The sequence below is a fragment of the Epargyreus clarus genome, unplaced genomic scaffold, assembly GCF_041222505.1.
Source record: "Epargyreus clarus isolate Ecla_fem2 unplaced genomic scaffold, WU_Ecla_fem_2.2 ptg000012l, whole genome shotgun sequence".
In the NCBI taxonomy this organism is placed as follows: Eukaryota; Metazoa; Arthropoda; class Insecta; order Lepidoptera; family Hesperiidae; genus Epargyreus; species Epargyreus clarus.
Genome location: NW_027332220.1, coordinates 7664221 through 7676385, shown reverse-complemented (window position 1 = coordinate 7676385; position 12165 = coordinate 7664221). Strand labels below are relative to the sequence as shown.

Sequence of the window (12165 nt, the reverse complement as noted above, 5' to 3'; positions counted from 1 at the left end):
TGAGAAGGACTTAGGATATAGGGTACACGCAGACCAAATAGGAATTGCTAGACTTCACACGTCTTGTAAACTTTTTTAAAGATTACTCATACGTGTAAAATTTTCATGATGTGTATTTTACGCCGGTAAATCAAGTGATAAATAATTTATTTATACAAATATGCTCGAAATATCAGAAATGCGTAGTTAGGTAAGATTCGAACCGCGGGCTAACGATTAAAAAATATTTATATGGAACAGGAATAGATGTCATTTCTTTATGTAACACTTGTAATCCAATTGTTACTTATTTGGTTTATTTATTGTTAACGAATATTAGCTCGCAGTAATATTAGTATTTCTAATAACGTTCTAAAGGGTGTTCCTTTTAGAATAATTTTGAAATATTTAGGGCTATCAGTAGGTTAGTGTGCCTGTGGAATGTACTTCATTTCCCTCAAAGTAGTATTGAAGCAAATGTAGAGTTTATTCAATTTTATTTATTTGTTGTTCAATATTCGTCATATATTTTATGCAAATTTTGAAATGTTTGTTACATTTCTGGTGAAGGGCGGTAAATTATAATAATATGATAAATCCAATTACTAAGAAGTTAATTAACACAATAAGTACATAAATAATATGTTTATTGTAATGATACTTTGTACAGAACTTTCTCATGTAGGTAATAAAGTCGAGGACTAAGAATAGCCCTTAGGTATGTAACAAAAGGACGCATAGGTAGGACTACGGCAGTACCTTGGTTTACAACCTTCCCTCTCTCAAGCAAAGGTCTGGGAGACCTGCAAGGGTGACCAAAACTATCCCTTCCAGCCCATAGTCTTCTTTTCCCGTCTGAGCTTTAAGCTTACCACCAAAAAGGTGAAGAAGCTTACCACCAAAAAGTTGAAGTTTGAAAGGCTGCTAGGGCCATCAACTATAAGATTCGAAAAAAGACTACGAATGGATTTTTGCAATTTCACCTCCTAAGAAGCGAATAGTATCATACAAGTACTGATATGATTTTAAAAAACGTAGGCATGATAAATTGGTCAACACATTAGCTTTAAATCTTTCTAACGAAATGTCTATCTGTAGGGAAATAATGGATTCATAATGATAATGGTGGCTACAGCCAGTTCTTTGATGATGCTTGCCACTGTATGTTAAATATGATGCTTCTGTCGTTCAAGTAGTAACTTAATCCCATAGATATATCATCCCACTTTAGTATAGAATATCTATGCTTAATCCCGAGTTTTTTTTTAATGTCAGTGAAATCGTAACTGTCATCTGTGTAACTGTATTTTATATGCCATAATCAATGACATTTTATACTATCTATGGCCATAATATATTATTTGTAAGTCTATTACAAGAATACTTGTTTATTATATTATTATTTACCATTATTTTGTAATTGTAATTAATATTATTATTTTTCAAAAAGTTTTCAAAGGTGTGTGAAGTCTACCAATTCGCATATGGCCAGCACGGTGGACTATTGCCTAAGCACCTTTTAGTCTAAGAGGAGATCCATGTCTAAAATTGATATAGTAACGACATTTTATTTTCTTAAAGATATTCTTACTATTTACATAAGAATATATATATTTTAATACAGATATAAAATGTAGAGATCTTATTGGTCCTTACTTGTTGTAAATTGTTATATTTGTATGAAAAAAGTATTACATTTTAGTTATACTCGTACCTATAATTTACGTTTTGTACAAGTATTATTAGGTATGTTTTAGTAAAGCCACATGGGTCAGGTACTCATTTTTAAATTAACTTAAGGAAAAAATATTAATAATTTGCAAAAACCTTAGCTACCACTCTATCCTTTGTTAATATTATTTTTAGTTTTACTAAATATATGTAACTGTAACTGTTACTTGCAATTATCTAGAACTTAGGTAAATATATTTCATACAGTAAAATACAAATAAATAATGATTGTAACTCCTATTTTAAAATAGTTTAATTTAATTAAATCTATCTACTTGACTCTACATTTTTAATCATAAAAATTAAGCTCATTTTAATTGATATAAGTCAATGTATTATAGTTTTAGTATATACCTAAGTACTAAAAGTGTATTAAGTACCTATGTTTCTAATACTAGTGTTTCAGATTGTATGAGGCCTAAAGCGCTTTCTTAGGCCTATCAAACGGCGGATGTTGTAACCATTTTGCTTGCTGTCTAACTTTATACAAGTGTACGTAATTTTATAGTTAATGTATAGGTTAGTACATAGTAGTTAGCACATTTGAGTATTCACAAAAAAATAAAAAAAACATTGTTTTGAATTCAGTAATAACAGAGTTCGATATTTTGGTGCGTCCAATACTTTACTTTACTTGATATACTTACTTAGATTAATTATTTAAAAAAATAGACTACTCATAAGTTACGCCTAGATAAAATATATATCGAATCCGATTCAATTCAGTATATACAGAAAAGTATGCAGAGTTTAGGTGTAAGTAACAAAACATGCGGATATGTTACAGAAATTAAAAAATGCACATTAGAAAAAAAAGAAACAGAATAAATAAAAACAAACAAAACAACCTCCGTACGTAGGCATCGCTGTAGTTAATCACATTCAAGTCCCAAGGCAAGAGCACGACAAAAAATCTATTTTAGTGTCAATATTAGCGACACGAAACACTAACTTTTACCAATGTGGTGTTGATGAAAGGGGGCATGAGCCCCCCGTCCTGCGGCAAGGAATCCCGCCACTTCGGCACCTCTACACGCCACTGCACAGACACACCGCGGATCGCGCGGCTACCGACACCAACACGCGCGGTAACTAAACGCGTACTGATCACAAACTCGTATTCTTCGAGTGGAGCCCCATGGCCGACAAAGACAGGCGGATTGAGCACTTTGGTGTCGGAGCGAGAGGTAGAGGGTAGCGCAGAAGCGGGCGTGGTCCAAGTGAGCGGCCACTCGCGTCGAGGGGGTGGCGCCTGCGATGTATATTTTTCTAGTTTTTTTTCGTGCGTGTTTCTGTGCGGTAGTGGGATTTCATTTTGTGGGACACGTGCGGCGTTCGCAGTAAATTTAAATTGCCTCGCCGGTAGATCGGGTAGCCGGGTATAATTATAGAGCCTGGATTTTTCGGTTGCGTTCTAGGCTCTCATTTTATGGTTACGATTCTGGTGCGAGGATGTTTTGACTGGGGGCGTGCGGCATATTTATGTAGACAGTCACCCGCCTTCCCGACATGTGCTGCCTTCGCCCATTTCTTTATTTTTGCTCCCAACTTCATCTCTAATTCGATTTTACTCGGCGTTTTGGATGTGGGTGTGCTTAAACTTAAGTTGTTTTCGATAACTTATAGACATAAAATATACTCATATGAAATAAACATAAATGGATTTATAATTGAATATCCACCAACTAATATTTAATATTTTTAATAAGTTCCTAGGTATATATCATTCAAAATATTTATTTTGAATGATATATTAGCTACTGTTAGCTACATGACGAGATCTGCATAGTTAATTCAGAAGTGGTAGAGATATGATGACTTTAGGTAGGACACTTATTCTAATTAACAGGTTAATATTGATAAGTAATGGCCCACGAGCTGCGATAGACAAGTAGTAACAGTTAATTCTAACACCAAAGGTACTTCACTTTTCTACATAAATAATTTACTATATAGAAAGATAATACCCACCCTTCGCCCACCACAAGAATATACCTATATACATATAGGCATCTCTTCAATTTAAAACTGTAAAACTTCTCATGGTGCAACGACAATGGCAAGACCACAACACGAGTAGGTACCTCATAAAAATACTTAGAGTTGTTGTGATCTGATTTTAGCAAAACGTTTCGCAGGTAGAGCAAACAGTAAACAAATTTAATACCAACGCTATCAACGACAAATCGTTTCATATATTCTAGTAGATATTTATTTAAAAAAAATTGCTTATAGACGTACACTAGGTACTACTATTAGGCACTACAAAATTCAGTACATATTTCTATAGTACGTAGTAGGTAGGTAGGTAGGTAGGCAGTAGGTAGGTACCTACCTAAATATTGAAAATAGTCACTGGAGCTTTCTCGCCGTAACTTCTGATAGACAACGATGAAGCGTTTCTGCATCCACCTATTAATTATGTAAAATGTAAACATATCTCTAATTTTTCAACATACATCCTTATCTTACCCTGCATGTATGAAAGAATGAAATACAATACCGAAAGCTTTGTAATTGATTTTATCATAAAAGCGTGTTTTTTAGTTTTTTGAACTATATTTATTATACGATTAAATTAGCAAAAAACGCAGTTGCAGTCCACCTGGTAGTGCCCACTGCTGCCCATGGATATCTGCAAGAAAAATATAAATAGAGTTGGTTGGAGCTGGTATTCTTAGACACCACCAGAAGCCGATTAGAGTTGACAATTGTGCGTGATAAGGTGATCGCCTCATTCTAATATTAGTTATCCACGTCTCTCCACCGAAACGCAAAATGTGCTTCATGTTACAAGTAGAGAGATGTGACGGTGGTTCTACCATATTTCTAGCTACATATCTACTCCTCCTTTAATTTAAGACGCTTTTAACTGTGCGATCTGTTTTTATCTACCCTACCTATGTTTATTACATATTGGTATTATAAAACTTCTACCCAACTCGTCGTAGGAACTCAGAGCTAGTAGAGGTTAACTTAACTACAGATTTCAGTCCGGAACCCTATAGACAAGAAAATATTTAGGTAGGTATCCTATAAAAATAACTTTTCCCATTTTAAACTAGAACTTAAGAAAACTAGTGACTTAATAATCATTTTATCTTAGTCTCTACATTTCGTATTCATCCTATTCGATGTTAACGTCAATAATGGTCTTCAGCTAAATATAATGTCTTTACTTTATATTAGCTGACGCCAAAATTTAACGTAACCTTTATGTATTTAGGTACAGAAATCTATACAATTAATAAGTTAGTCACTATGGGATGTTTCAGTGATATAATATACCTATGAGTGAGAAAAAATAAATACCAATGAATACTTAAAAATATAGGACGCTTTTGAATGTATTCATCTTTCTAAATCCGTTGGATACTGCTAAACCGACTTTTGATGACTTTTCGAAGACGATACGAACTTTAAACGGGAAAGAAATATCTCATGTAATGTAGAGTCCTAGACGATCTGGAGATGCTACGCGCTCTATCACATGTTACCTACAGACTTGTACATGAAATATTTATACTCTACCTTTCCCGCAATATATTACCTAAATAAAAAATCGTAATATTGAAAAATAAATAATCAAACACGCACATGAATGACTTGCCCCAGCCAATGGACTGCGCTTTCAAACTTGCAAACCTTCGCTAGCCCTATGTTCTTGAAAGTTCATCACAGATTCATTGTTACTTCTGAGTTCTAATGGACATCCTAACTATATTATTAAAACTAGAATACCTAGGTTCTAGTTTTAGTAATTTAGTTTACTAACCTAACCAATACCTTCTTACGAAATAAGTATTTGGTATCTATGCATTTAAGCACCATGTTAAAATTAAATACAAACGTTAATGCAGATGTTAATGAGTACTTACTTACTACTTATCTACTTCCGGTGACAAAAGATATTCAGAATCAAGCATGTGCGGTAGGTATACTTAGGACCTTTACTATAGGCCTCACTCAAAAGCTTTAAGTCACTTACGGGGCTATGTATGGTATTTCGTTAAAAGAAAGTCGCAACAATGAAATCTACGTACCGTAAGACCGTATACAAAATTCGTTTACGAACATAGCTCTCAGAATTAACAAGTTGAAGTGGCAAAGGGACCAGGCAAGGGGACATCACTTGGATGACCGATAACCGATGGAGAAGTGAGATCGTTGAGGGGCGAGCTCGTTTTAAAAGCCGAAGTAAAAGGAGCACAAGTCGCTCCCCAAGCAGGTGAACCGATGGCCTGAAGAAGACTGCGGGAAAACATTGGATTCAGATAGCACTAGCGGTTAGAGCGACGCCAAATAGGGCCGGTCAATTACTTACTCATGTAGGTAATTATTTATCTCTTATTGTATTATCGCTGTACCTACTTATTGTCCAATACCAACATTAAGCGCTGTTGTATTCTGATTTGAAGGGTGTGGTAAAGATAATAAAAGTACTTCTCCTAGGCAATCCAACTTAATCCTCAGAACCATGCAACTTTGACCATCCTCATAGGACTGTAGGACCCCATTTTTTTACGAAATCTTCAAAAAGTATCCGAGGACGTGGGAGCGACGCTGAGTTATGTGGGATTTTTACCGCACTAAAGCCCCACCCGGTGGCCGTCCTCAACACTTGGTGGAGAACTCCGGGATCTCCAACGGAACACAACCGGAGACCTCCAAGCGCGATGCCCTGTTCGGGCTCTGGCCCTGAGGGAGCAATTTTCGCACCTCCCACATCCCAGATGGTATTTACAACGGGAAGCGACTATACATACCGTCGTCCTTCCCGGGGTTGCTGGACGGTTCGAGCTCCCACTCCTGCCGCCCGCAACCCCGGAAGCCCCCTTTTAGTCGCCTCTTACGACAGGCAGGGGATACCGTAGCCTCATTCTAGTCCCGGGAATACAGGGATATCATGTAGGACACTAATAAGCAGTCGCCATTTACTTTAATCAGATGGACTCCATCGCTTACTATTTCTACAAAATAAAATAGATGCTTACCATGGACATTCACATGCAAATTATACTTTAATACGTAAGTTAGTAGGTAGATACACACATACCTACGTGTCAAAATCAATCGCCAAGACGCAGTAATTCAAGAACGTGGGTAGAGGACAAGGAAAATTTATGTGCATTCTTAGAACTTCCGTTCACAGTTATCTATCTGCCATTATTTTTCTATATAAGATAATATGCTACCTACAGATGTCTTACGGACGTAGTCGATTGCAGGTACCAGTTATAAATATAATTATATAATTTAACAGAGTACCTACGTACTTAGGTGTAGGTAAGTACTTAAGAGATAAACACCTCGTGCGCAGGTACATAGAAAAATAATTATTATATGTTTCTACTAATTGCAACTACATTGTTGTTAATGGAAATATTATGAATAGGGTTTTACGCTGCTCCTAGACCTTGATCAGGGTAGAAAGAAACTATCTTTAAGTGCTCTCCCACTTATGTGGGTAATTGTATTTCGAATTTGTTTTAAATAAATAATATTAATCAAATAAAAGTTCATACCATTATGTCGTTGTTTTTCAGGTTTTCCTTTTTGATACCCCTTGCCTACTGCCTCTGGAGCGTTCACTTCTCACACTCTACCCCAGGACCGTTAAACATAATATACTTTTTTTTTTAATGATAACCTATGTACCTATATATCTACAATAGATACTCATAACTATCGTACGAGCGCAGTAGGTAGGTAGTCCCTGTATCTACATACTGTACAGGTACAGGGAGGGTTGGGAATAAATAATTATCTCCAAGACAAAGCCCAATAAGACCACGTTGACGGGACACTAACGCGCTCCGACGGCGGTCCCGGAGTTATTCTGATAGAGCTGAGGCAGGCCACCAAGGGGGTTTAGTGCGAAAAGATTCCCACATAACAATTCCTCTCTTAATACGACGTCATAACATCTGAAGGAAGAGTAGGTAGGTAGTAAATTATACTTCAGAAATTCTCAAAGAGAAGCTGATAATAATATTCTCGCGCACCTCTGGTTTTTGGAAGTTATATACTTACCTACCTACTTATCAAAAAATAATTATCTTTTGCCTAAACAATGAAGAAAGATATCGTAACGAAACTTACCTGTCTGCAAATATGTCCGAAAGTTCTTCAAAACTATTCTGAAAGGTGTGAGACACCTAGCAATTCCTGCTTATCCGATCTGCTGAAAGGAAACTCGTAAACAGCAGTGAAATAGATAGTCACAGGTAGTGGAGAAGATTTAATATTCACATGGACCAAGTCGCAGCTATTGCTAATAGATATTTGCGAGTGTGTATGAATAAACCTATACAAATTGACCTAATTTTTGTACTTTCGGGCAGAAGTATCTACCTACGTACTTAGAAATAACGGACAGGATGAAATCACATAATTGAATATACGCCACTAAAAAATTACAGAATTTGAATACGTCATGATCTCTTCCGATAACAAGAAATTATCCAAAAATATTTATGAAAAAAAGACATTTTTTACATAGTTGAAAAATTTAAATATTTTGCGTATTGTAATGCCATCTATCATAATACGAACGCAAAAACTAAAAGTCCTTTTAGATCTTACTGGTAGGCGCGAAGTCGTAGTAACTAAAGTATTTGTCAATAGATGGCACTGTTACCGTTATTGTAATAAAGTTTTATTTAAAATAATAGCTGACCCGGCAAACGTTGTGCTGATATATAAATAAAAAAAATATAAGGGTGAACGACCCTTATCACTTAGGGGTATGAAAAATAGATAGTAGCCGATTCTCAGACCTACTGAATATGCATATAAAATTCGGTGAAAATCGGTAAAGCCGTTTCGTAACGTAAAGCTGTAACTAACATTGTGACACGAGAATTTTATATATAATATTGATTGAAATTTCCGCTTACATAATTCTAATAAACTGTTATATGAAAATTTTAAAACCATGAATTTTGGAACCGTGGAACATTTTGGAACCGTTTGTTTAAACTTCGAACATACCTCCGTCACACCTATTTCTACATAATAATAGCCGTGTTAACAAATGCTTTTTTTCTTTAAATTCAAATGGTACATTTCACCAAAAGATTTAATTCATATATGTATTGTTGTTTATAAGTAGCTAATACTGACTCCAATTCTAGCTGATGTAGATTACGGATGTGCTGTGTGATGGATGGGCAGCAGTAGCTATTTACATTTAGGTGTACTGCATGTCGATTGCTACATCTGTATTATAACAAAATTAAAGCATGTATTTATCTTATCTACAGGTTAAACGTAAAAGAAAGACATTTACTGATATAACTATTAAGTTTTATTAAATACAGTGTTGTACAATGTACCAGATTTTAATATTACATCCTCCATTTCTCTACTTTGAATGGTTCAGGTAATACGAAGTCACTATCTTGTTCCAAAACACAGGCCAAAAATTTAGGAACATTCAATAATGTGCCAGATAGAATATGTGGGAACCTGCTTTCTTTATCCTCTGTGTATGTATACATTAGGCGTTTACTTATGAAATCCCCGCTGACTGATATATTTCCAACTTCTACATAACTATTCAGAGAGGTTGAATACATTTCTATCGCAACTCTTAAAGACTCCCACATGTAAAGTTTATCCGCTGGTAGAATACTTAACCGGAAGTGATAACCAAGGTCTTTATAACATTTTTTCACTACTTCAGATACCTCTTGTAGCAAATTTTCAAGATCGTCTGCACTTTTAGTTACTTCAAATATCTGAATCACTGAAGCCTGACTAACATGGAACAGGCAGTCTTCATCTTCCGGAGAAGGTTTATAGTTTCTCCCCATTGCAAAGTACTTTAATGGCAACACTTTCCCATGCAAAACATTCTTGGCATGATAAGCAAAGAAGGAAAATAGAGACCCAGCTCCGGTTAAATGTAATCGGCTGTCGATATTCATCTTTGTGTCTTCATTATGATGTAAAATGAATGTCGAATCTGCATCAGTATGATCCTCACCACACCCTTCAACAATTATACTCTTAACAAAGTCAGGATTAGAAAACTGTACAAAATTATTTTCTTTAAGGGCCTGACTAAAGTAAAACTTAGCACCTAACTCAAATATAGCAGCATCGCTTTTTAGGTAATAATTCTCATTTTTAGTAAAATTCAACAAATTCAAGTCTCTACCAACTTCTAAGTGATTCATAACTTTTGTGGGCTTTGAAAGGTATTCAAATATAACTTTATTTTCACCATCAGGTGTAGATGGATGTAAAATATTAGGTATTTTTAGTGTTTCAACTATTGCCATTTCTTCAGCTGACCATAATGGTGGCTTTATTTTTTTTATATTGTCTTTGATTAAATTCAGTTTTAATTTTAATTTATCTCCCAAATTAGTATCAGCCTGATTCTTTATTAAAGTTGCTATCTCTTTTGAAATGTCTTCCTTTTTTTTAACTAGATCAAGTTTTTTCTTCTCCAAGTCTTTATAAACTCCCCACAGATTTTCTATTTTACTCAAACTAATATTAGATTTCCGTCTTGCCAATTCAATTTCCAGATTTTCTCTATGTTTAATGCGCTCAGGGAATTCTATATATGGGGTCAAATATACAAAAGTGTCAGTTGCTTTTGGGCCATTGATAAATAAAGAGGAACATCTTGCAAATGTCTTATAAAACCTATTGTATCCATACTTATTGACAATTTTATGCATCATCTTCATCAATTTTTTTCTTCTTTTCAGGGCTAATATCTTCTAATATAACATCTCCATCTTTATCAACAACATCAGTGGTGGTATTTTGAGTAACAATTTTTCTCTTACTCGGAAGCTTAAAATTACCAAAACCAGCTGCTCTCTCAGATTCCTCGACACTATAAGGCTCTAACTCTAATGCCTTGAGTCTCCGTTTGTGAACTTTAGTTTTGAAATGCTCTGAAAGTGCCTTTTCGTCAATGAAATACCGAGCGCAGTGTAGACAGTAGTGTTGAGCGGCGCCGGGCAAATCAAGGTCTACGTTCTGATTTAATAATTTCTCTGCATTATCTGTAACGAGAAAAATTGTTTTATATAAAAAGAATTAAGCCTTTCTGTAGAAATACCCCGCACTAAGAAAATCTGGAGGTGCTTTGATTTTTTTATAGTAACAATAAGGAAGACAAACTACCTGATGGAAAGTAGTCATAGTCACTTATGGACATTTGCTGCAGCCATAGATTAGTAAAGATACTTCGCCGCCTTGAAAGTGAATGAAGCCACAAACGGCTTATTAGTAAGTTCTTTTTTTGAATTCTTGACAAATAAAAACATTTTTAGAGAAAATTTACGAATAAATAACTAATACTGCGTAATTTACATAATAAATAAATAATTATTTCAAATATTTTAGGGACATTTTAGCACGGAGACGTGGCAAAACTTTTCTACGCAACTATTTCAATTCTCAAAACTGGGTACATTGTCTTGTTAGGAGTGAGTAATCTTTACTAATCTATGGCTACAGCACTAAATTCGCCTGTCCATTTGTAAGAGCTTTTTTGCACCTATTTTCCGACGCTATACTCTCTGGTGGAAGCTCAATTCACCTCTTCGAATACACAAAGTGTAAAGTATATACATCGATTAGTGGGAATATAAGCAAGCAGATGTGCAACTTTCATCATTAATATATTTTTCTGTACGAGAACTGAACCCGTAACCATCTCCCCAACACCATGGTATACCAAACAGTGGTTATTCTACGAGGGTTTACAGCATGTTATACATAACATGACGAACATAACCTACAATACTACTAAACCACGTGTGGTTATGTTATTGCTTCATAAAACGTACCTTCTTTTAAATCGTCATCTATTTGGTCCAAATCCTTCTTTCTATTACGAAGTCTCCATCTTTTCTTGAGATGAGTATCACCGTGATGGTATTTTTTACGTTTATATGTCATTGTCAATGCGTTTCAGTTTGTTTTGATTCTTGCTTCGTAGTTCGTTCCTTCGGTCACATGTCAGTTAGGCAGTCAAAATATGGCTGTCAGTGAACTGTCAAATTGTCAAAGTTACTGTTATTTGTATAGCTATAAGATAATTCACATACATACAGCCAATAAATTAATAATGCTTTATACATCTTAAGCCAACTATGGACTATGAAAATTTTTTGACGTTTGTTAAAATGCAATAAATATTTTTTGTAGCGCACTATCACACCAATCTTCGAATTATACATCATCTTTATTTTCAAACCTTCAAGAATAAGAAAAAGTTTCCTTTTTCCGTGATTTTTTAATTACTATATTTTTATTTAACACGGACATCGTTTTTTTTTTTAATTTTTAATTTAAAATTTAAATTAGAATTAAAACTTTTGAACCAGAGATTGAGAGGCCGAATATTTAGAACCTATCTCAGCTGCTTATGCCGCACTGAATATGGCATACTCATATATGTAAAATATCACATAAAAGAAACTG

General features: G+C 34.9%; 3 protein-coding genes across 9 annotated transcripts in view; all 3 read right to left on the bottom strand.

Moving 5' to 3' along the window:
- Positions 1-2826, bottom strand: part of Lim1 (LIM homeobox 1) — a 76036-nt gene extending 73210 nt beyond the window's left edge. For 5 of the 7 annotated variants that reach the window (XM_073078367.1, XM_073078369.1, XM_073078368.1 and 2 more), the window contains exon 1: positions 2559-2826. In XM_073078367.1, the coding sequence (XP_072934468.1) occupies positions 2559-2574 (16 nt within the window). In that variant the 5' untranslated portion in view covers positions 2575-2826. The remainder of the gene's footprint in view (positions 1-2558) is intronic. The other 2 variants (XM_073078373.1, XM_073078372.1) reach the window with 2 other exon arrangements.
- A 6170-nt stretch (positions 2827-8996) lies between these two features.
- Positions 8997-10149, bottom strand: Slimp (Seryl-tRNA synthetase-like insect mitochondrial protein). Its single transcript, XM_073078364.1, has one exon. The coding sequence runs from the start codon at positions 9996-9998 to the stop codon at positions 9060-9062; it is 939 nt and encodes a 312-aa protein (XP_072934465.1). The 5' UTR covers positions 9999-10149; the 3' UTR covers positions 8997-9059.
- Positions 10150-10261: 112 nt separating this feature from the next.
- On the bottom strand, positions 10262-11695 carry LOC140746284 (zinc finger protein 593 homolog). Its single transcript, XM_073078365.1, has 2 exons — positions 11529-11695; positions 10262-10739 (listed from the first exon to the last, which is right to left on the bottom strand). The coding sequence occupies exons 1-2, from the start codon at positions 11638-11640 to the stop codon at positions 10399-10401; spliced, it is 453 nt and encodes a 150-aa protein (XP_072934466.1). The 5' UTR covers positions 11641-11695; the 3' UTR covers positions 10262-10398.
- Between the last annotated feature and the right edge of the window lie 470 nt (positions 11696-12165).